Source organism: Podarcis liolepis, assembly GCF_965112155.1.
Source record: "Podarcis liolepis genome assembly, chromosome: Z".
NCBI classification, from domain to species: Eukaryota; Metazoa; Chordata; class Lepidosauria; order Squamata; family Lacertidae; genus Podarcis; species Podarcis liolepis.
The window spans coordinates 22,492,234-22,517,165 of NC_139570.1; the positions used below are offsets into that span (position 1 = coordinate 22,492,234).

The following is a 24,932-nucleotide window of genomic DNA, read 5'->3' on the forward strand; positions in this document are numbered from 1 at the left end:
TGTGTGTGTGTGTGTGTGTGTGTGTGTGTGTGTGTGTGTTTCCATTATGATGGAATTTGATGGGTCTCCTTTTTGTGTGTGCCTCTGCTGTTTTGGTGCCCTGAACACACGCTGGCAACACAGCACTGAATGAAAAGCGTGTGTACAACCACTTTCCCTCCACCTGCGCCCCAGTCAATATCTGCCATGCTCAGAATGGGAGACTGAGTCCAGAATGAGACTCTGGATACCTGCCCCAAAGTCCTGTCCTGAAAGCACCACTGCTACTCCCACAAGTACTATTCAGTGAACGAAACTAAAGGCACATAAAAGGACCAATCACATGCTTCATGTCATGTCTAGTTTGTCCCTCTGTTCTCATGGTGGCCAATTTGTGTTTGGGCTGGAGCAATTCAGACCACAGATGTGAGTCAGCAGGACTGAAACCTTCACTCAGAATATCTCCCTCCATATATTAGATGAAGTGTCAAGAGAAGGGTTCCAGACCCTCCAAGTGTCCTTATTTTCCAGGGACGTCCCTGATTTAGAGAAGCCATCCCAGTTTCTGGTTTGATCCCAGAATGTCCCTATTTTCATTGGAGAAATGTGGGAGGGTATGGAATTATCTGACCCTCATAATTATCATTATGGAATGGGACGTCCCTATTTTCATCGGAGAAATGTTGGAGGGTATGGGGTTCCTACCTAGAATTTTCCCTAACATGCTAATTTTCTATGTGCAGGGCACTTTTTAGAACATATATAAAGAGAAGCAAATAATGCAACAGCCTCTATCTGCAACCTGAACTGGTACAACCCAGAGGAAACAGGCCTATGACACTGAACATAGAAAAGGTTAATAAACAGTTAATAGTGATTGGAGGCAAGGGGGGAGGGGGGGAGAGATTGAATGGGACAATAGTCTAATAAGTGCTTTGCTCAGAGAACAGGGAGAGGGAGTTGGGGACAGGAAGAATTGAGGCATCAGTCCTTTAAAAGATCCATGAAATCAATTTGAGTATGCAAAGATATTCTCAAAATAACTCTGAGGAATGAGAAAGGCACAGAGTCTGGTGAAAATAACCTTTGGATCACTTTACACTTCAGTAATCTCATGGATGCTAAAATTCTGCTGAAAAGTGCTTTAAAAAAATTAAAAAATAAAAAATAAAAGAAAGAACGTCCAATCTACATTTTACCCAAATTCTTTAAATGACTGAGTAAATTAGCAATCTCAGCTTCCCCCCTATTTCAATATCTTTCATATTTTGTGTAGTTATTATGAAGACAGATGGTCCCTTGAGAAAATCAGTGAGGCAGCTTGGGTAGAGCTCAGCCACAATTTCTCAAAATACTTTTTTTTCTGAGTGGAGAGCAAAATTCTGAGTGGTGTTTTTTTTTTTTTTGGTTGTTTTTTTAACCTTGAGCCTTCCCCCACAAAAGGAGGGTCATTTTGTCAAATATTCACCAAATAGTGTCCACCTCTCCCTGCCACCACCTTTCCAGAGATACACCAGAAGCTACGTACTTCCCATCTTCAGGGAATGATCCTGCATCTCTATTTCTGAGGCACAGTGGAAGACACTATATAGTGTCCAGGCAGCCAGGACTGAAGCTCTACTATGATTCACTGCCAGTAATAATGGTGAGCCTCCCTCCCACAACAAACAGATGGTGGATTTTGCCCTTCCAGTAAATATTTAGCAAACTCCACTCCCTTAAAAAAAACAACCACACGCAATTTCATTGCCATAGAGAATCTCAGGATGTCAAAGTTTTGCGCTCAACTCATCCGATTATGGTCCACTCCATGGTCCACTGCCAGCAATCCATCAGCTTTTGCTGATGAGCCAAGGCCAGAAGCTCTGCAGTTTTTGACATGCCACTGCTTCTGCGATGTTAAAGGAGTCCCATTAGAGGCAGTGGTTAATTGCAGAAGGCCAGGGAGAGTGGTTGCACCTGCTCTCTCTGAGAGGGGATGGAACACCGTCGTTTGCTTTGAAATGTCCTGTTGTGTTCATCAGCCTGGATGGCATCGAGAAGTTATAGCCGTAGAAACCATATGGAGGATGTAAGGCACAATTAAGGGCTTCCTGGGTAATGGGACTTGATGGGAAAATGTTTCCAGATGCATGCAAGCCATACAGCATATGTCCAGCAGAACTGGGCCCTTGGGGGCTTGGTCCATTTAGGTCTTCTGCTTTGCCACTTTTGACGTTGGTTATGCTCAGAGAAGACAGTGCAGGCATCTCCACCATGAAGTGAGGCAAAAGGGGTGGGCTGGAAGCATTTCCCAGTTTGGGATGGCTTGGGAATATCAGCGATGGCTGTCTTAAAAGGCCGGTAGGGCAAATCTTGTAGCAGACGGGGAGGCCAAAGTGGTGGAGGTAAGATTCCGGGCATGACATTCTGAGGTTGCTTGCTGACAGGTGGAGTGTAGGAGGAGAGCAAGAGGGGGAGAGAAGAGAGCTGAGAGGAGACGGAGTTCCCCCGGGGGGTGTCACAGGGGAAGACCCAGGACTTCCACCTACAGTAAGGCAAGGAAAATTATGTTGTTAAAATATTTTTTAAAAAAGAGAGAGAGATTTCCCTTTCTCTCTCTGGTTACTCCCAGATTGTTGCTGTTTGGAGGTGGGTTTCGATCACATACCTGAAAATGCACCATGCAATAATAGAGACATAGAGACATTTTGTGTGTTTAGAAAGTGGCCTACTGAATCAACCACTCTCATCTGTTGCTCCATGAACTTTTGCTTTTGGCCCTGCCCACCACTGTTGCATGGACCCTGGAAAGTTGTCCATGGCTGAATGTGGTTGTTGGGATTAAAAGGTTCTCTACTTTTGCTCTAGAATGTAAAGAGATCCCAGGTATTGGAATGACTCCACCCAGATTGGCCATTGGCTTGCCTCAACAGGAAGAGCTAAAGGGACTTCCTGTTCAAACACAAAGTTTGCCTGAGCAATTATTGTTTTCTCCTCTCTATTTTCTCCTAACCTGTTGGCTCCATACCCATCAACTGCCCCAGGAAAACTGGGACATCCCATTTTCTCCCATGAGATCATGGGCAGCCATTTGGGAGCCTTGCTCTGTCATGATTTTGGGCCGAGATCTCACTCTGGGTCTGTGTTTGGTCGCCAAAGGTATGAAAACTATTAGCATAACTGAAATGATGGTGTGTGCAACACGGCTGAAATTGTAACACTGTTTGACAGAATGACAGAAAATCAACTAAGAATTATTTTCTGCAGTTGATTCGTGGTACCAGTTTTTGAGGGTGGGAAGAGGTGAGTGCCATGGTAAGTTCTCTGACTGCCCTTGTGTTCCTCTCTCTCTCTCTCTCTCTCTCTCTCTCTCTCTCTCTCTCTCTCTCCAAACACACACACACACACACACACACACACACTCATTCTGCCATTTCCACACTCTTTTGGAGAGAGTTTAAAGTGGAATGAGTGTTCCTTGCAATCAAGCATGTGTAATTATCTCACCAGAATGTAAAGCTGAGTATTTATCCAGGCTGCAAGCTTTGAGCAATTTAATTGATGGATTAATGAGCAAAATCTTAAAAGGGGGCAAATCCCCCTTTGATTAATCAGTTGGGCTCAGAAGAAGCCAAAGACCTAGGATTCTCAAAGGACAAGCTGCCCGCAGGCCCCAAAGATGCAACAGCTCCCTCTTTGCTAGGCTGATGAAAAGGAACTGTTAAAACAGCATATCCTCCTTCTACTTGGCATCCAAAATCAACAAATATTTTAGCTTTCTGTACGAAATTATTGCAGAATTATTCAGAATGAAAATAAGGACCCCAGGCAACTGAAACTCACTGGAACTAATGTAGCAGCATAGTAGCTAAAGCCCCGTTGAACAGAGTGAGACAGGACCTGCCTTATTATGGGTGAAGCTACCCTTGTGCCTGGTGTGAAGGCACCAGCTGTTGAAAAATGCTGTAGCTAGACTGTTGCTGGAGACAGACTACTGCCAACACAGAACTCTGGTTCCTAAAAGCTCACATTGGCTGCCCATATGTTACCAAGCCAAGTTCAAGGTTCTTGTATTAACTTACAAGGCCCTGAACAACTGGGGTCCACAATATCTTTAGGACCATCTGCTCCCTTATATCCCTGCTCAATCAATGAGATCCCCTTTGGTGTTCCCCAGTGGCACAGATGAACAGCTCATAACTTGTGGCCCAAGCTTGTGGAACTCTCTTCCTAATTAAAGACACCCTCTTTTCTGAACTCCAGGTGCATGATGAAGTCCCCCTTATTCCAGCAGGCATTTTAAGTTAGTTTGAGTTTCTGTTGGTTCTATGATGATTTATTTGGTTTTGTTACATTCCTTGTATGGTTTATTTTTATGTACACCACGTAGAAATTCTAATGATTAAGCAATATGTAAATGTCATAAATAAATACATTTCCAGTGGCAGATGCTGGGGGGGGGGTCCACTTGGGGAAATGAGGCACTACCCCACCAACCTCAGGCTATCCCCAATAACCAGTGCAGTGTGGATTCAGTGAATAGGAGGGCAAATGAGAGAAAACTAGAATTAATTGGCTCTGCCTCCACTTAATAATGGACACCCTGGCTTCCACCTTGCCAGATCCACTGGGCACCAGACACCACTAAGTGACATCTGCCATTACCCTATCTGAACCCCTCTGCCGGAAATTAGAGTTCTTTTTGCAACTACTGCCATACACAGCATAGGACCATTGGTCCATCTACTTCTCCAGGCACTCCATCTGAGACCTTCTGCATGCAAGGCTATGGCATTTCCCTAAATGAGCCTGCTTTCTTTAGGGGCAGTGAATGAAGCTCCCTGTTGAAATGAGAATCAGCTATCAGTCCAGTCAGCTTCTCTGCGTAGGTAAGTGGAACACTATCTCATCCTTTGCCTCAGGCATCCAAATTCCTTGGGCTGGCTCTGCAGTGAGACTGACTCCTGTGTAAACAGGCCTGGGACTAGGCTGCACAAGGTTGGGCAATGAACCAGAAAGCCCTTCAATTCAACTCATTTGGTGGCCTTAGACAAGTAACTCCCAGTCACTCCCTCATGGGGATAATCAGGTCCAGCATCCATCATGCTCAGGCAGCTGTTGGGGTCTTGGTGTTCTGATGAGACCCATCACACTGACCTATCTCCATTCATTCTGGAGTGGATAGGGGCTGGGGGCTGCCACTGTGTTTTCCCCGGTGCCCTAGACTAGGCATGTCCAACTTTCAAGAGACTGAGATGTACTCCCACTAAAAAAAAAAACTGGCAGTGATCTACCAAAGTTGTTGAGCTTTTTTTAGGAAGCCAGAGTTGTTGAGCTCCCCAACCCGCAATCAACCAGAACTACCTGTTGGACACCCCTGCCCTAGACCATTGGTTCTTCTTGTTCCCCAGGCATGGAACTAGATTCTCTACCACCAATCTATGGTCTTTCCAAAGGAAATCTGCTTCTTCTTAAAACAGTTTAAAAGGAGAAATCCTTCAGCTAAGCTCTGGATTCAGGCTTAGCCATGCTTAGAGTAGACCTGAAGGGGCTCAAGTCAGCCCAGCTCAGCATTATATTGCTGTGAGACATGGTATTGGTCAGCGTGGAAAGGCCCTTTATCAAAAGCATTTCATGAGCATGCTGACATACAGCATTAACAGGAATATAGGAAGCTGCCTTATACCAAGTCACATCACCAATCCATCTTTCTCAGTATTGTCTGCACTGACTGGCAGTACATCTCCAGGGTCTCATGCAGGAGACTTTCCCAGCCCTGCCTCAAGAAAACAGGGAGTGAAACATGGATCCTAATCCTAACCTTCCCCGGGGCAGGGAAATGATGTTTTAAATAATTTTAATTCTCTAGCCCAGAAAGTTAAAAGCCAAATTTGCATGGCCATCAGATGCAATGTCTTTACTGAAAATTAGCTTCGTTGCTGTCCCAGTATTCAGGTTGCCAAAGCCTCCGAGGAACTGACTGCACTGAACATGTTGAAAATCATGCCACTGTTGCTTAAAGTTCAGCATAATGATCTCAGAAACAGTGGAGAATTCTGTACTTACCCAGACTTTCTGCACCAAAAGACTTAAAATCTAGGGTAAGTGATGGTCGCCACGGATATGATTCCAGAAGTCCATCCAATACTCCTCTACAAAGCAAAGCAGGGACATCAGCCTAGCACTTGCATAGGAATATGTTCCAAAGCCTGGTTCAGATATTGACAAGTGGGGTACTATTTAGCAGAGTCATAGCATTATAGGAAATGGCCAAATAGGAAATATGAACACTTGTAAAAGTAATCAAATTTCCACTTTCCTTTATGGAGATGGGGGGGGGGGGATTACAGAATTCAAGCAAAATATCCCTGCATCACACTTTCTTTCTTGCCCACGATCCTAAGAGACCAAGGCATACAAAATAGGATATTGTTGAGATTATCAGTGTATCAACCTACCAATGACTATATAGTGGTGCCTCGCAAGACGAAATTAATCCGTTCCGCGAGTCTCTTCGTCTAGCGTTTTTTTCGTCTTGCGAAGCAACCCTATTAGCGGATTAGCGGATTAGCGCTATTAGCGGTTTAGCGGCTATTAAAGGCTTAGCGGCTATTAAAGGCTTAGCGGATTAGCAGCTAAAAAGCTATTAGCGGCTTAGCGGCTTAGAAAAAGGGGGGAAAGCAAAAAAAAATCGGAACACTTGCAAGACGTTTTCGTCTTGCAAAGCAAGCCCATAGGGAAAATCGTCTTGCGAAGCAGTTCAAAAACGGAAAACCCTTTCGTCTAGCGGGTTTTCCGTCTTGCGAGGCATTTGTCTTGCGGGGCACCACTGTATACCAAAAGTTGTATTACACCCACCCACCCACCCCCCTTCACAGAAAATGAAGGCCTCGATTCTGATAGGGGCAATCCACATGCAGGTTTCCACACTATGAATGCACCCTTCTCATCAAAGGGGAGTACAAGTGGCTCAGTCACGCCAGGTATGAAGCTTCTGGGGCATCACAGAAGGTGCTGCAACTATGACGTTCAATGGAAGGTGAGTGATGGGGGGGGTACATTGGATTTTGTGCAGGGTGCCACAGTGCAGAAGCTTCTGCATCCAGCAAGTTTGTAGACAGGAAGCAAGGCAGTTTTGTTGCACTAAACAAACAGATGTAGTGACAGACTATTCACATATAGCAAACAAATAGCCTGCAAATAATCTAGTTTGGCCCTCAAGAGGTAGGGAGGGTTGTTTTTGGAAGGTGGATGTCTCAAAAGCTCTAGGGAGCATGCACTGGATCCTGGGTGGCTCTTGAGATTCTGGCAAAAATATATCTTACTATGCACATGAAAGTAGGATATGACACATAAATCAGATTGCAACCGATTAATTTTTGTTTTGTTTAATTGCTTAGCTTAAAATGTGCTCCAGCTTGTTAACTTAAGGAAAGCCTTGCAGCTGGATCAGACCAAAGGCCCATCTGCCACAGCTTTCTGTTCTGACAATGGCCAACCAGATGCCCATTATGGGAAGCCCACAAACAAGACACAAGAGTAACACCGGCATTCTCTCCACTTGTGGTTCCCAGCAACTGGTATTCAGAGGCATACGTCTGAATATTAGAAATAAACATGAAATATTGTGAAAACTGCGAGTAATAAGGACCACTTTAAAATAGGAGTCTCTCCTCCCTTTGTCCCGCATTGGGTGCCTCCTGCAACACCCATGGGGTCATCAGAAAACAAGGAGAGGGCTTGGACAGAGGGGGTTTGTAACTATTGTTTTTACCATGTGCAAATATTATTTATTATTTCATATGTGTATATGCAGCTTAATAGCAAAGCAGACTCTAAGTGTTTTAGGAAAATAGCAGATGAAACTGGAAAACTGCAATATTATGTAATAGAAAACTACAAGGCAAAAGCTACTACTCCATTGGTTAACCGGTTATTACACTGAAACTCATACTATCAATTAGTTAGGATAGCCTTCATGGATCTGGTCTCCTCAAGATGTTTTGAACCACAGCTCCTCTCACCAGCACTTGCTGGGGCTGGTGGGAGTTGTAGTCAAAACATTTGGAGATCACGAAGCTGACCAAGGCCGGACTATGATACAGTGGTGCCCCGCAAGATGAATGCCTCGCAAGATGAAAAACTCGCTAGATGAAAGGGTTTTGCGGTTTTTGAGCTGCTTCGCAAGACGAATTTCCCTATGGGCTTGCTTCGCAAGACGAAAATGTCTTGCAAGTTTGTTTCCTTTTTCTTAACACCGTTAATACAGTTGTGACTTGACTTCGAGGAGCAACTCATAGAACGTGGCGTGGTAGCCTTTTTTGAGGTTTTTGGTGATTTTTGAAGCTTTTCCAAAACTTTTCCGACACCGTGCTTCGCAAGATGAAAAATTCGCTAGACGAAAAAACTCGCGGAACGAAATAATTTCGTCTTGCGAGGCACCACTGTACCTTTAACTAGTGGACAGCCCAGCAAATAAATAATAATAATTTACCTGTTTCTTCCGGGGTCTCTAAACCCTTTAGCAAAGGGATTCCGGTCAATCTTCAGTTTTGTTATCTGTGGACATTCGGAGCAAAACAACAAAGAAAGAATTGTTTGAGTGCTGTAACCAGGTCAGCAAACTTTTTCAGCAGGGGGCCGGTCCACTGTCCCTCAGACCTTGTGGGGGGCCGGACTATATTTTGAAAAAAATAATAATGAACGAGTTCCTATGCCCCACAAATCACCCAGAGATGCATTTTAAATAAAAGCACACATTCTACACATGTAAAAACACGCTGATTCCTGGACCGTTCATGGGCCAGATTTAGAAGGTAATTGGGCCAGATCTGGCCCCCGGGCCTTAATTTGCCTAGCCTTGAAGTAACCCAACACTAGAATGGCAAAAACCTAGTTAGACAGAATGTCATTCATTTGCAGGAGAAATTTGATTCCATTCACACTTAAAGGCAAATCTATGAAATCTGCCCTTTCTGAAACAATATGAAAACGTAACTACAGTCATCCTTCAAAATGCACATTTGCCTGAATTTTGTGTTGCAGTTCTCCAAACAATGTTTTTTTAAAATGCATATATTAGGGGGAAGTGCATAAAAATAAATGTAGTAGTGAAAAACACATAAAAAATGCATTATATTAAGGGGAATTGCTTGCAAAAAATGTGTACAAAACAGCATGCAAAAATATGTTTGCTGGGAGAAATTCACACTAAAATGCTGATTAATTATTCTTTTTTTAAAATGCAGATTGCTGCAGAAGTGCGGAGAAATGAATTGAATATTGGATAATTGAGAAATGGACAGAACAAGACCAACAGATCCTTCCAAACCTACTCATATGTGCTCAATGTTAGAACAGGTTTCTAAGAAATTGTCACAATTACCCTACATATAAACATGAGCTTTTCATGGTCACTAGAGTGCATTCTGTGAGTTTTGTGGAGCACTGTTCTCAGTAAGGGGTTTTAGGTATACATGAGTGTAGGGAGAGGGATATAAATGGTGAGGCTGTGAGAGGCTATTGTTCTTCTGCTCTTTGAGTTTGTTCCACTCCTCTTGAATCCCAGTTTAACTAATAATCATTTGTTGGGTTAGAATGTGTTGCATCTGCTACAACTTTGAAGTCATTCCTTGATTGATTGATTGATTGATTGATTGGAATTCATATACTGCTAATATTTTTTAGCCTCTAAGCAGTTCACATAAAATAAAATACTCATTTAAATTATCAATAAAAAGTCAGAAGTAAAAGCAAGCTCATTTTTAAAAGATACAAAACATAAACAAAACCAGCATAAAATTGCATATTAAATTGTGCATCAGCTTTTCATATCTGGATAGGCTTTTGCAGACTCATACCCTAATGTTACTGCCCTGATTCTTCTAAAGAGAAAACTTCACCAAATCAGCAGTTTTGATGTGATCTTATGCATGCTCACATCAATATACTTTCAGTACTGTTCTATTGATGCATCCGTGCAGTTTGGCACACTCGTGGTTAAACCGCCACACAATTTATAAGTAATAATAATTATCATTCAATTTATGTCATTTAAAGATCTTAACTATGAGCAAATAGTTTGTGAGCAAAAAATGACCTCACATGCATGATATAGTAGGGATTGTTTTCAGTGAGGTTTTTTTATTCTATTAATAACCCTGTTGTATTGTTGTTTGTGTTGTCCCTGTTTTTAATTGTAACTCAAAATAAAATCCTATGAGTGGTGCCCCCTGCAAGGAAAACACCCCCCCCAAAAAAAATTTTGGTATAAATAACTGAACTAGGAATGAGAGAGCAATTCATTTGGGTTTCACAAAGCCCACACTTCCCTGGCCCAAACATGTGAATCGGAACACAGCTCTTCTTTGCTTTTGTTTGGATTTTGTGATACAGTCTTCCAACTAAAGAATGCAAACAAAAATGTGTATATAAGTGCAAAGGGTGTGGAAGGAACTCATCCATCAGCCAAAATAACATGGATAAATCCACTCTACAGAGGAAACCTGACTTGCAAAAATTGTATGACAGGAGAAATGTGCCTGAGAATGCATATGAATTTTCATGAGGGCTTAAAATATAAAAATATCTGAAAAGTATGCAGAAATGGGGCAGACCAAACTTAACACTGGAAAAATAAGAAACCAAATTACATGTAAATTGACAGATTCATTCACATTAACATCAAGTTTTGTGTAGGGGCAGCATTTAATCAACATTGAGGCACACTGCAATTTGGTCTGTGCGCGCACACACACACACTTTTCCATATACAGAAGCTGACCTTATTGGTAGCGCTTTCCACCATACCTGAGGGATGTAATCTAGCTTAGAGGGTTCAGGCCAAGACTATGCGCACTAGGGATAGGTGAATGTGTCAATTTCAGTTTCTCTTGGGTTTCTCACTTTTCCTGTGTTAAATTCAGTTCTCCACCTTTCCACATCAACTTGTATTTCTTTCTTTATTTTTAAAAACGAGTTCTCATGAAACTCCATTGGGATTTTAGTGTGATTTTCTCCTAATACACACATTTTAGCATGATAGTTTTCCTATTTTTACAGAACAGTTTTCCATAATATAATGCATTTCTGTGTTAATTTATTTGCGTGCATTTTTTTTTTATACATCAGTCCCACTTCAGGGTGGAAAAGAAACTACCTTAATTTGCACAATTCCAAATTCTGAAGAGAAATGAATGGAAGTACCATTTTTGAAGCATCTCTTAAGTAATGGCGCAACCTGACTGCCTCCTCTGGCAATCTGCACAGAATTTTGCTTAACGGTTGCCATCAATTTGATTTTAATTAATTTTTATAATGAAATGTTTTTAGAATGTTGGATTATTTGATTGTTGTTTGCCGCCCTGAGCCCGGCTTCGGCTGGGGAGGGCGGGATATAAATAAAATTTATTATTATTATTATTATTATTATTATTATTATTATTATTATTATTATTATTAACTTGCCTGCTGGTTTTGATAGGCTGTGACAGTGGTGAATTCAGTTTCTTTAAATGAGAAGGTCTGAACACCTGCTGCTGGCAGTGACTGGATCTGGGACAGATCAAACCGGGAATCCTGGACGATGACATGGACTCTTGGCTTGTATTTGTGCATGGACTGCAGAATAATCTGTAAGAGAAGACAGGCAAATGTCTTTAAAAACCTCAGGTCTAGGGACCTAGTGCTACTATATCTGGCTCTTGGGACTCTCCCAGCCCTATTCTGTGTCCTTGAGTGCCACTCACTTGCACAGGTGGGTGGGTGAAAGGGTGCATAGAAGCCTCTGGCTTTTCTATGGCTGAAATCTAGGCAATTGTATAGAGGTAAGAATCATATCCATTGCTCCACCCACTTTTGCCCCTGGTCATGTGTATCACTGGCATGTAGCCCCCAGAAATGGAGATGTAGTGTTTGGAATGAAAACATTTTCCTACCTCTGGTTTATAGCGTCAGTGCTGATCTATGCTCCAAGGGAGGTGACCTTGACCATGGGGGTGGTAAGGAGCTCCATCATTGGATCTTTATGCCCTTACATTACCAGAGCAGGATGAGAGGGACAGGTGCTGCAGCACAAAGGGGCTCCAGCTATGCATTTTCTCCGATGTGGCCCTTGCATCACTGTGGTGACTTCATGGTAAAGGTAAAGGGACCCCTGACCATTAGGTCCAGTCATGGCCGACTCTGGGGTTGCGGTGCTCATCTTGCTTTATTGGCTGAGGGAGCCAGTGTACAGCTTCTGGGTCATGTGGCCAGCATGACTAAGCCGCTTCTGGCAAACCAGAGCAGCGCACGGAAATGCCGTTTACCTTCCTGCTGGAGTGGTACTTGCACTTTGACGTGCTTTCGAACTGCCAGGTTGGCAGGAGCAGGGACCGAGCAACGGGAGCTCACCCTGTCACGGGGATTCGAACCGCCGACCTTCTGGTCGGCAAGCCCTAGGTTCAGTGGTTTATACCACACCACCACCCGAGTCCCTTGACTTTATGGTAAAGGAACTGAACTCATACACTTATGCACAGAGACACAACTTTCTCTCCCTCGCTTGCAATTTCTTAAATTCCAACCTGCAAAGCATGTGGGGCTGTGACTCTGAATGTAATAATGCTGAAAGCTAGACAGACTACCAACTTCCTAACTGATTGTGGGTTTTGTTTTGTTTTAATTGGCATGAGCTCCCCTAGAAATTTTGGTAAAATGAAGAGTGCCACATACAATGGTTTCAAATGAACACACATATAAGGAAATCCTAGGGTAGCCCTAAAAGTTATTTCTTGTTCCAACAAGAAAACTCTGTCCATCCCTCCCTTTTTCTCCCGTTATAGCAGTGCACCCTCCAATCCACACCTACATGCCCTTTGTCGTCCATCTCATTGTTGGTCAGTTTCACCCGATCAAAGCTGATGATCTGTCTCATCCAGGTCTCTCCAGAGCAAGGGGAATCTGGGTGGATGTAAAGCCGGGGTGTGATGCAGGAATGGTCTGTGTTTCCAGCCACCATCCACTGGGAGCTGTGGTAGACATACCTTCATAGGGGACAGAGGTCGTGAGGTTAGGAATCAGCAGAACAATCTGATGCAGAACCCACATTAAGTCCTGTAGTTGGCTTCTCAACCACACATCATAAGAACATTAGATGCACCTGCCAGATCAGACCAATGGCCTAGCATCCTCTTCTCACAGTCAGACTCTGCCTGTAGGAAACTCACAAACATTCTTGAGCACACACCCCCAATACAATATTATGCCCTCTTTCTGAGTTATGCAGAGTACACATGATTGGCAGCAGTGCTGAGTCACCTGGCAATCAGAGCCTACCCTGTCAAGAGCCCTTAAAAATGGAATGTTGAGGACATTCCTTCATCTCTCACTGCCCATTCAGAAGGCTACCCTTTTATTACATTTGCCACTTATTTAAGCTGTTTTTTGTTGGTAGCCTAGGATTCCTTTTCTGGTGTAAAGAGAGACCAAGAAGCTCAATGGAAAAAAAACACCAGTAAGTTCTTCACTTGATGCTACGCTCCAACATCAGTTATTAGTAGCAGATCAACTCTGAGTTGATCTCTAACAATAATGATTAAATACTAAATCCTATAGTTGCAGTTTCCTCCAGGTTCTTTCTGTTCTGGGGTCCTGTGAAATGTGCACGGAGTTTGGGGGCATTGCCTGTGCCTCATTATAAACTCAGGGCTCCTTCAAAGGGATTCCAAAAAACTGACCAGGTGTGCAGCATCCCCAGCAGTCAGATTTTTAAAGCCTCCTTTTCCTTGCCAGACACTCCGCGGGACCGTAACTGGCTCGCGATCGTTAAGTCTCAGCCTTCCGCCCCCCCCCCTCCGCCCTATACTCTTACCCCTGCTTTGCCCACAAAGAGATTATAGTTCTATTTAGGACTCAGCGCTTGAAACATTCGCTTCATGAAATTCACTCACGTCAGGTAGGAGGACAAGGACAGGTATCTGAACCCTGAGTATGTTTCTCTCTGCAGCGGACATCTCAATATTTTTTCACTTTTAGAACACCGACAGAAGGACCACATGCATGCTTACTCAAAAGTAAGGCCCAATGAGCTCTATGGAGCGTACTCCCAGGCAAGGGTGTATAGCATCGCAGTGTTAATAATCCTATTCTTTTGTTTTAGGTAGTAACTCCTATGGAACTCGGGGAACTTTCTTATGTATAGGGTTGCTCTGCGAAAGCAACGACAGAGCAAAAACGCGCCACATATTTAAAGCACGGTTAAAGCATATGGCTTCTCGCAAAGAATCATGGGAACCGCAGCTTTCCTCTCACAGAACTAGTTTCCAGCGTGCTTTTCATATGTGTTGAATATCCTAAATGTGTGGGGCGGATCTTCCCAAAAGGAACACCGAAACTGGCATTATTATTATTTTATAGAAAGTATATCTGATTTCCGTGAGCGATTTAAACAACAAGATTACATATCCCGCACTGAAACCTTTGGGACGTAACACGCTCACTGTTGCGTTAGCTCAAGGCTCCTGCTGCCTTTGATGTGGGAGAGAAAGGCAGCTCTTTCAAAAGGCAGCCCCTGATCTCAACCTGTCAAATTATTGTCGAAGGCTCCCTGAGGTCCTGCGAACTGTTTGTTTACTTTGCAACTTTCCCCAAGCCCTTTGGGGAAGGGCCGTAGCTCAGCGGCAGAACGTCTCTTTTGCCCCGCATCTCCTCCTGGTAGTGCTGGGAATACTTCCCTGAAACCCGGGCGCGCAGGCAATAATCACGCTCAGTATAAGGCAATTTCCCGTGTTCCTAAGAGTCCTGATCAAAAGCACCTATATGGGAAAGAGGTACTGTAGAAACCAATGTGCACATCGTCTCCCAGACCAGCGGTGGAAGGAAGAGCACGGGGTGAAAGTAAACGGGACTGTGGGGCACACAGCTTCTGTCTGTGGCACATAGAATCTCGCGCCCGGGGGACGCAGGCCCGCCGTGTGTGTACGTATACTTCTTTACGCAGATCTGAAGTGTGTAGATTCCTTCGTGCAGCGCATAGTTAACCTGTGGAACTCCCTCCCTCATGAGGCACTGGCAGTGATGGCCACCAACTCAGGTGACCTTTTTTCCCCCTTCTTCTTTTTTTAAAAGGTTTAGATAATTTCATGGAGGACAAAGCTGCTAGCCTCGATGGTTTTGTTCTACCACCACGGTCTGGGGCGCTATGTATGGAATACCATTTGCTTGGAACTGCTGCTGTTCTCAGGTCCTGCGTGCAGACTTCCCACAGGCTTCTGGTCGGCCCACAGGATGCTAGCCTAGATGGGCTATAGACCTGAACCAGCAGGCTTGACTTATTATGGAGTCTGAAGGAGTTTGCTTAGGCTGCAGTCTTAACCGCACCTGCATGGAAGTAAGCCCCACTGAATTCAGTAGGGCTTACTTTTGTGCAGACATAGCACTGCGCTTTAAGAACTCGCATTTAGAACTGACTTGGATCTTATCTTTCTGTCAGCGTCTGAAGAGCCCTGCCTACAATCCGTTTTTGACTGCTGTTTTTCATGCGGATTTAAAATCAGCAGGAATTAGTGGGGGAAATATCTCTTTGGGTCCAGATACTTCAGAGTATTTGGGATGTCGTCAATTCGTGCAAACAGCAAACTATTGATATATTTTGCCAATGGGTCAGAAAAGCTTAAAAAAAGAGGAATCGGTTTAGGATTACTCCACATAACTCCGGCCCTGAATGATTTGAGGAGACGCGGTTATTTCCTAGAAGGGGGGCGGGGGCGGAATCCTGCTGAATATGAGAAAATAGGCATAAGAGCGGACTGCAGTTTCACGTGTGAGTTGATGGTCATATTATGAAATTAGGAAGGGAGCGGGGGACGTATTTGAAGAGAAAAGGGAATCCTGCATGAAGCGCATCTGCATGCTTTAAAATGGCTTCCAGGCCTACTGGGGTGGAGGGGCAAGTCCCTTCGACATCAGCGGGACTGATTCACACGTACATGTAGGAAGGAACCATCCTGTAACTGGCAGATGAAGCTGGGAAAAGATTGAGTGTGAGGTGATGCTACCATATGCGCATCCCTTTCTGTGCTGGTTGGGAGCTGAAGGCCCTGACAGAAGCAGGAGGCACGTCGTCATCACCTCCTGCTGAAGTCATCCGCGAATGAGAGCGTGCACGTGTGAACTGACCCTATATCTTGCTTAGCTTCCAAAGGAGAACGGTCCGCGTTTTACCTGTATCTTTTCGAATCTACCGGCACCACGTCTATGGCGATGTAATATTGCTTCATCGAATCCAGACCTTTCACTTTGACTCTGACCGACGGAAACATTCTCCTGCGAGAAGCGTAAGAAGAGCAATAGGTTTCATTTGGCATCCAGTTCCTTGGTTCTTTTCTTATCCCGCTCTGTCTCCACTGCTCAGGGGTCATCGCGCAACTGTCCACAGCCATACCTGAAGGGATACCTGCCGCTTTATGAGCCCCGGAAGTCTCAGGCCGGCGAACCTGCCTTTCACACCCCGTTCCCTTTGCATTGCAAGGCTTACAGCTGATGAGACTTGCAAGAAATGGGCATGATCCTGTGCGCGCTGACTTTGGAGTAAGCCCCCTTGAACTCAATGGAAATTACTTTCGAGTAAACATGAACAGGTTCCGGCTGAGTTTCCCTCTTTTGCTGCTCCCTCTATTATCATCACCCCCATTCCCTATCACATCAGAAGGGGATAAATGATCTATTTTCAGGTGTAGCAGAATCAAAGAATTGTAGGATTGGAAGGGACCCCAAGGGTCATCTAGTCCACCCCGCTGCAGTGCAGGAATCTTGCCCACGAACCACAAACCTTCTGGTTAACAGCACTGGCACATTGCGCCACAGAGACCTGATAGAAACCGGCATGGAAGTAATAGTTTGAACCCTTCCTATTAGTAAGAACATAAGTAGCTATAGTGTTATGCAAAATACTACTAGAAGTCGTAAATTGCTGGTTTCTGTCATAGTGAATAAGCCCGATTAAAAGTGCTTAGTATTTTCTTTCGTTTTCCAAAATCTTTCTATACCCGCGAATGCGTGTGAAATCATTCAGGCACCATTATCAATGCTAAATCTTAAAACATGCTTCGTGGGAAAAAGGACCCCAACCACAGCAGGATTTTTCTCTCTCTCCCTCCAACAGATTGTCAGTAGGACCAGACTGTTCGTTTACCAAGCCTTGGGCTGCGGCTGAAAGGTAGGAAGGAAAGTCTCAGAAGGACCGAAGACCAAGGGGAGGAGAGAGTGGGGATGAAAGAGCATGTCGATGTGCCAGTTCCGTAGAAAGGTTTACCAGAAAAACAAGATTCCAGCCCAGCAGTGAGGAACAGAGAGCCAGCAATGGTATAGTGGCGAGAATGTTGGACCAGGACCTTTCAGGGTTCAAATCCTCACTCAGCCATGAAGCTTCCTGGGTGACCTTGGGCCAGTCACCATCTTTCAGCTTAACCTACTTCACAGCGTTGTTGTGAGGATGAAATAAAGAAAAGTTAGGATGTGAATGTAACAGTAAATAAACATGCCAGATGTTCCTGAACTATACAACTCTCACTGCATCTGACTGTTGGCCATGGTGGCTGGGGAGGCATGAAGTTCAGAAACACCTGGAGGGCCACAGGTTCCCCATCCTCCTCTAGTCTCCTAACAAATGTGTCTGCAATCCTATACTTGGGGTATGTTCACATTACCATTTTAGAAGGCCGTGAAGTTGTTAACATAAACACACACCTTCCATGGGTCTTTCCTCTCTCCCTGCTCACATCAGCAGGGCTTCATAGTGTCACAAACACATTTTGTTTGTGTACACACTACAGGATGGGGGTGTCTTTGCCCTGTGCAAAGGAGGCTAGAGATAAATTAGAAAAGGCTTGAATGCTCCAACCCATGTGAATCTGGTTTAAGAAACAATGCATAAAAAAAACCCAGCTGTGCTTAAAAAAAAAAACCCTGCAGGAAATGTGCATTTTAAAAAATATATAATGGCCTGTGTGAACACGGCACAGAAATCTGGGTAAAAACCCAACACAGTGAGTGCACAGTAATTGAGAGTGTGAACTCAGCCTTAGTTAGCTAGGAGTGAGTCCCAGTGCATTCAATAGGGCTGTTATCTGAGTAGAGTTGTATAGAATTCCAGTGCACCTCTGCCTTTAAGGCACCACAGAACTCCTGGCTTTCCACTGCAGTGCTGAGGTCAAGGGTAAGGATGAGAGAGCAAATAAGGCATGGATGGTTTCCCACATTTTGAAGTAAGTGAAGTAAAACATATTACCCTCTGCATAGCACTTTTCTGAAGACCATTCTGTCTGCACCTGCTATTCAGGGCAGAACCTTTTATTGCCCTAGACTTCAGGGGTAGCTAACACGGTGCCCTCAAGATGCTACTGGACTTCAACTTGACCATAGGCCATGCTGGCTGAGGCTGATAGGAATTCCTATCCAACAACATCTGGGGGCACTACATTGGCTTCTCATTGTTTTAATAATCTTGCAAGGGATGTTGCGTGAGGTGTTTTAAATAAGGGGAGATGTCTACATTCTGACTTGGCCAGGGACTTTTACTGCACTCTGACTCCTCACAACTCTTATCTGTTGAGAATGAGGCTGTCAATGGCTAATAGCCATGATGGCCACGTTCTCCCTCTATTGTCTGAATCAGTAGCCTCTGAATACCAGTTGCTGAGAATCACAAGTGGGGAGAACTCTGTTGCACACAGGTGCCACTTGCAGGTTTCCTGAAGGTTGAGAACAATACATCTTTGGCCTGATCAGACTGGGCCCTTCATATTTTCTTATGACCTTCATAAATTAATCTCGCTTTCTCCCTCTCTCTGCAAAGAACTGCAAAAATGTTCAGCCAAACAACAAATGGGTGCACAAAGCAAAAGCATTTAAAGCTATGCATTTCATCCATCTAGCTACTGAGTGCCAAAAACACTGGAATCTTGAGATTTGGAATTCCACGGCACACATCCTCAGGCATGGATGTTCAAAAACAAATTTTTAAAAGCATCTTCCTTCCTTCCTTCCTTCCTTCCTTCCTTCCTTCCTTCCTTCTTTTAATGACGCCATACTGGTGACAAGGTCAGCCTTCTCTCCAGGAAGGCTTATCAGAAATGTTTTGTGTCTCTTTCTGACCTTATAGTAGAGGGCAGGTAAGAAATCAAATAAATCAAGTACTCAGAAGTAAGTCCTGCTTGGCTTAAAGGGCCTTACCCCTAAGTAACCATGGGCAGGATTGTAGGCAGATCAAATCCATGCACAGTTTCCTCCAGTAGTTAAAAGAAAGGACACCTACTTAGGAATAGGTTGCCTTGAAATGCACTGAAATCAAACCAAGGATGTTTAGGATCCTGATGTTAGGCTCCTCACATTCTTCCCTTTTAGTGACATGTCACACAGTCTTACTAACTCAGTGGAAGAGCACATGCTTTGATTTTTGGTATCTGCATTTAGAACCGGGGAAGATTATCTTTCTAAAATCCTGGAGAGCCGCTGCTGGTCAATGTAGACAAACTGACAGTATAAGGCAGCTTCTTCTGTTCCTTTAAGGCTTCACTTGGAAGTAAGTCTCACCGAGTTCTTACTCCCATGTAAACGTACATGAAATTGCAGCCTCAAGCTTTGCCTTAACAGCTCGGGCCTTGGTGATAATGACTCGTCACCCACTAATTCATGGAGCTCTGGTTTGGGAATCGAATAGATTTAATGGAGAAAAGACCCTGCAGAAGGTTATTATAGTCATTTCTCTTGATCAGCGAAGGATGAACTTGTGAGAGAGGCGATGGTAAGAGAAAGAATACCGTGGGAAGAGATTGTCTTTTTATCGATTCAGTGGTGCAGTTAACGTAATTTTAGACTCTGGGTTTAGTGGTTTATATATATTTTACTTCCTTTTCACCGAAACCTGCTAAGTTGGCCCTTCAGGGTTTGCGGGCCCGGGACTTGAATAACCTTTTATGTAAAATGATATTAGAAAATGGCTACTGCATTGTCGGTGCGGGAGACCAGTGATAAGTTTTACGCATATCACAAAATCCCCATAGTAAAGTCCTCGGCCACCGAATTATCCATTAGCTGACCTCATCAGTTTTCTCTCACTCTCCCAAATCACGATCTTATCAGGATCACTGTTATTAAGGAGGAGCTTTTCGCTACAGAATTTATTCCAGGTCGTGAGGAGAGGGGAGCCTGCAGTGTAGATGAAGGACAGGAGCAAACGATAAACATATCTGCCTGTGCTTCCCCCATCCCCCGTACTGCAAATATTTGGTTTGAAATAGGGAAAACAAATTATCTTAAGCGCGGGTGTGTGTTGGTCCTTGGCGTTAGGGGTGTGTGTGTGAAGGAATTACCCTCCAAGATTATAAGGAGCTTCGGTTCAGGATTGAGCAAGGACCAACACACACCCGCGCCTCTAGAGAACTGGAGCAGGCAAAGTAATTGTTAGGGTTGATGGAACCACGGTTCTGAATTGTGATTTATGTAAGGCTCTTTCAGACTTTTCTGTATCCCTTCGCCTTACCATGGACGGAAATTCTGCCTCAGACACTGAGGTGCTGAGTTTAAAAAATGTAACCTCTGGCAAGAAAGGTCCCTTGATTTCCCCGTTTCGTTTTCATTGGAAATAAAAGGGGGAGGGGAAGGATAGCGACGCCTCTCCCTGAGTTGTGGGGAGAACAAATTTGTCTCCGTTGTTAAAATAAGCCTCCCGCACCCTCTAGAACACAGTGTGGCTTACTTCTGAGTAAGCATGCCATTTGTGCATAGTATGGGCACGACCCACCCCGACCAAAGAACTCACAAGATCAATCAGTTACTTTCCAGGAGAGAGTTGAGCAAGCGCTGAATTATTTGGCGTTGAAACCGGCGGGACTTGGAAAGTGTCCCTCAGAAACAGGATATTAATAAGAATGAATGAAAGGTGGAATGTACCAGAATCCACCCGTGTTTGTTAAAAGAAAGAAAAAGGCCTTACGGTACAATCCTATACATGTCTATTCTGAAGTAAATTCGACTCAGCGCAGTGGGGCTTGCCTTACTCCCAGGTAAGCGGGTACAGTATAGGACAGCAGCCTTAGTAATTTACTTGATCGAACCCACAATTCCGTGAGCGCATAGACTTCGGACCATGCCAGCGCTGGTTTATTGGAAAGGGTAGAGCAATCGTGTGCATTTTTAGCACAGCAGCTGACACGCCGGCAAGCACAGTCGCTAACACGTTACTGGAAATTTAGAGTGCTATCTGGGGGCAGATCGCGCGCAGCACACGCATACACACAATGACAAAAAAAGGAAGAGAGATATGAAACTCCGGACCAGATGCCCTACCTGCCGGCTTTGGTGATAATCATTTCAGTGCCGATTTCGTGAAACCTCTTCCACAATTCCGAACCTTGCAGGTCCACTTGGATCGCTCCGGCCCCTTCTCTGGTTTCCTCCGGGAGGGAGCCCGCCGTTTCTCCCTTAGATTTCTTTTCTGGGAGGAAATAAATGCAAGCGGGGTACGGGGACAGAACTACAGCGATTCCCCGCGGCTTGGACATGCCATTGGCTCCCTTTCCTTCCGAGTGGCTCGGATCGGAATTCAAGCGGAAGCTGCAGGGATGCGTTGCGAGGGCCACTGAGAGCCATTCGTTTTTAGGAAGTGCTCTCAAATATCCATTGGAAGTCCTGGAAGGTTTTTCTAGGCAGAGACTTTGTAGGCGCCGATAATTCCTATGGACTGCTGGGAGGAAAATCTGATGGCACTCGAACCTGCTCCATTCACACTATGGATTCAAAGTACTTTACCAGCACCACGCAGGAATCTTGGGAACGGTAGTTTGTTAAGCACCCTTAACAAGCTACAGCTTCCATGAGTCTTTGGGGAAAACAGAGTGCTTTTAATGTGCTTTAAATGGTGTGGTTATTTTTTTAAAGAAACGATTCAAACAATTGCAGGCACGCACGCACACATATGACTTATTTTAGCACGGCTTCGTTCCTAGAGAAATTTTGGGGAAATATGAGCTCGCAAGTAAATGTGTGGAAGACGAGAGTAAATCCGGGATGAGGAACTCTCGGTCCCTGCAGGTGCTCTTGGACCGCCACCTTCCATCTGCTCCAGTCAGTCTGGTCAATGGTCAGGAATGATGGGAGTTACAGTCCAGTAACATTTGCGGGGTCGTATGTTCCCTGGGGTGTAAATAACGATGGGGGGGGGGATTACCTCTCTTCCGCCGCCACTGAAGCAATTACTTGGCATTCAATTGAGCGCTAGGTGTAGTTTTCGCTGCAATTGGCCTGTCTAAATTTCATTTGAATTGCGCGAGTTTAAAGGTTATGCCCGAAACAGAACACAGATCACCCACAGGCCCCAGATTAATCGCTTTGGTCTTCCCTCGGTGTAAAACGAGGCTTTGATCCATTCCCTTTAGTAGAACTGGGAGCACGGCTGAGCCCTATTCACATTTAAGAATCTTAAATTAAAAACTCACAGTTTAGCACTCGGATTTGGAAAAGTACCCCCTCGGCGTGCGTCCGCCTTCATTGTACAAAGTCCCTTGTTATTTTACCCTTCGCTTATTCAACACAGTCCTAACTTTTTATTTGGGGCAAGAGTTATTGAAAACAGAGCAAGTTTTAGGGGGACGCCGGATTCTTCTTCCGGCTGGCAAATGAAGAAATACAATATATAATATGTTCCCGTGCCATGCTTTTCTTAAGGTTGTACCAGGGAGTAAACCCTATCAGACGCAGAGGGAGGCTCAGCTGAACCGCGCAATCCTAACTCAAAAGTAAATTCTTTTGGATTAAATGGGAATTTGCTCTCAGGGAAGCTGGGGCAGGAAATTAGGACTGAATCCTTACAGGCTACAATTCTAAACGCGCTGACGGACTTTCGAAGAATGTATAGTTTGGACTGCACGATTCGGCGGTTGCCGGACTAGCACTACAGTTAGAAGAAAGAAGAGAGAAGGGCGACTTTACCTGGCGCCTGGTTTTTCCCGAAGACTGTCTTCTCGGCTACTTTCTCAGCAGAGCGCTCCTCTTCTTCCAAATCCAGAAGTTTGCGCTTCCCCGAGTTGCCCACTAAAACGTCCACGGAGAAAGCATGCGCCCTGGAGCTCAAAGCCATGATCCCCGTTCCAAATGTGGAGTCTCTTTCTTCTTTTAGAGAATAAAATAAAGAAAGATCAGGAGGGAAGCCTTCCTTCTTTGCTTCCCCTACTCCCCCCTCTTCAAAGCCGAAAAGAAACTTCAGCCCAGCTCAGAAGGGCTTGTGGCCCGATCAACCCCCTTCCAACACTTTGCGCAGCATCCTAGAGAGTGAGAAAATATATCCAGCTTCCCAGCTCCATTCAGGATTCCTAATGGCTCTCCGAGGAAGCGACTAGCAAAAAGAAGACGACATTTCCATCCCTACTTTTTTTAAAAGGTGGGGTGTGTGTGTGTGGAGAGAACAGAACTGCCTTCTTTGGCAAATCCCAGGGACAGAGGAGTAAGACTGACAAGGGTAAGAAAAGGAGAGGGAACGCGAAGTCAGCTGAACCTGGATCGAGCCAACAGACTCCACTGTTTGTGTTAGGCACTGTTGGAAGTGCTTAAGAGAGAGGATGAGGGAGAGGGAGAGGGGGAAGGGGGTGCGGGGGAGAAAAATGGGGAAGGGCCATGGGGTTGAGGAAAACTCGCCCCTCCTTACCGAGATGAATGTCGGAGACTCTGTTCTCCTTTCCGTCGGCAAACTTTGAAGGGAATTCGACATATGTTGCTTGCTGGGTGCCAATTTGCCAGGCAAAGAGCAGAAGCGAGTAGCAATAGGAGGCGTCTTTCTGGGCATCCCTTCTGCAGTCCCGGTCTAGATCTGGCGAGTTGTCTCCTGCTAAGTCTTCGCACCACTGGGCGGCGCGGGAGGGATAAGGAATTAATGAGGACTAGAAGCAGTGTTTCAAAGAGTTTGCTTCCGGACCTTTCCATCGAAACAAACATGCCTGTTGTTGTTGTTGTTGTTGTTGTTGTTGTTGTTGTTGTTGTTGTTGTTGTTGTTGTTATTATCGACCTTTAATTCTGTTACGAAAACAGCAACAACAAAATAAAATAAAATCATCAGCAACAACAAAGCTGTCGCTATCCCAGCCGCAGCAAGCCTGTGAGTCTTTACTTGCAAGTAAGTGGCAGAGAATTTAATGGAATTTAATTCTGAGTAAACATAGACAGGATCGGGCTGCATGTTAATTTCTGCGCGCTCGGGGTCAAATCTTCCAATGAAGCCTTTTATGGGGAAGGAAGTTCCGTTGAAATCTCCCCACATCCACTGCCCAGTACAGTAAAAGCGATACGTTGTAAGCGATACGTTGATTTCAAGTTATTATTCCACGCAGACTTATTTGATAAAATGGCTTCTCTTGAAGTTGTTTTAAAATGCCCCAAAGAGGCGACTAGTTTTGTAGGAACTAAGGGTGGGAACGGCGTCTCTTTGATGATGCTGATCCTGAGTTTCATTCAGCGCTTTACAACAGCAACGCGTGAAACCTAATGGGGCTGGTCCCTGCCGCGAGGCGCTTGCAATCGAAGCGCACGATCCGGCCAGCTAGGCGCGTTGAAATTGCTGTGGATTCCAATAGGAAACAGCTAAGCACGTCCTTATGCAATCAGACTTAAATGAAAAGTGCTTTTAACTTTGGCTGGAAGGTGCCCTGAATTCCCACCGGGAAGGGACAGCAATAGGGGAACAGTAAGGGATGGATAAGTCATAGCATTCATTGATCGTTGACATTTCAACACATTGGCTTCCATTTAGGAGTACAAAAAGCATTTACGCAGGCTGCTTAAATCCAAATACTGTACTTTGGTTTCAATTCCTCTCTACTTAAGCAGTGGTGAATGGCAGGGCAGGCAGACGAGTTGGCGGGGGGTGGGATTTTCATTTATTCAGGCTTAAAACGGTTTGGTGGTTCCCATTTGACGTTCAGAATCCAGGATGTGATATTTCC

At 44.6% G+C, this 24,932-nt stretch overlaps 1 protein-coding gene across 2 annotated transcripts; it reads right to left on the minus strand.

The window, feature by feature from the left end:
- TBX22 (T-box transcription factor 22) lies at window positions 1–23,489 on the minus strand. 2 transcript variants are annotated; one of them, XM_083484476.1, is made up of 8 exons: window positions 22,930–23,489; window positions 21,289–21,436; window positions 16,165–16,266; window positions 12,812–12,986; window positions 11,428–11,592; window positions 8,456–8,520; window positions 6,028–6,113; window positions 1–2,506 (listed from the first exon to the last, which is right to left on the minus strand). In XM_083484476.1, exons 1-8 carry the CDS (start codon window positions 23,075–23,077, stop codon window positions 1,893–1,895), a joined length of 1,503 nt encoding a protein of 500 aa, XP_083340602.1. In that variant the 5' UTR covers window positions 23,078–23,489; the 3' UTR covers window positions 1–1,892. The 2 variants fall into 2 exon arrangements, with proteins under 2 accessions (XP_083340602.1, XP_083340603.1); XM_083484477.1 differs by lacking the exon at window positions 6,028–6,113 and having other exon boundaries at window positions 1,974–2,506.
- Window positions 23,490–24,932: the final 1,443 nt, after the last annotated feature.

What these genes read in the sequence shown, in the direction of transcription:
- TBX22 (XM_083484476.1), bottom strand. Translation starts at nt 23,077, where the DNA reads ATGGCTTTGAGCTCCAGGGCGCATGCTTTCTCCGTGGACGTTTTAGTG. An exon ending in CAGCCTATCAAAACCAGCAG is followed by an intron (nt 8,521 to 11,427) that starts GCAAGTTAATAA and finishes GAATGTCCACAG; the next exon opens with ATAACAAAACTGAAGATTGA. An exon ending in AGAGACCCCGGAAGAAACAG is followed by an intron (nt 6,114 to 8,455) that starts GTAAATTATTAT and finishes TTTGCTTTGTAG; the next exon opens with AGGAGTATTGGATGGACTTC.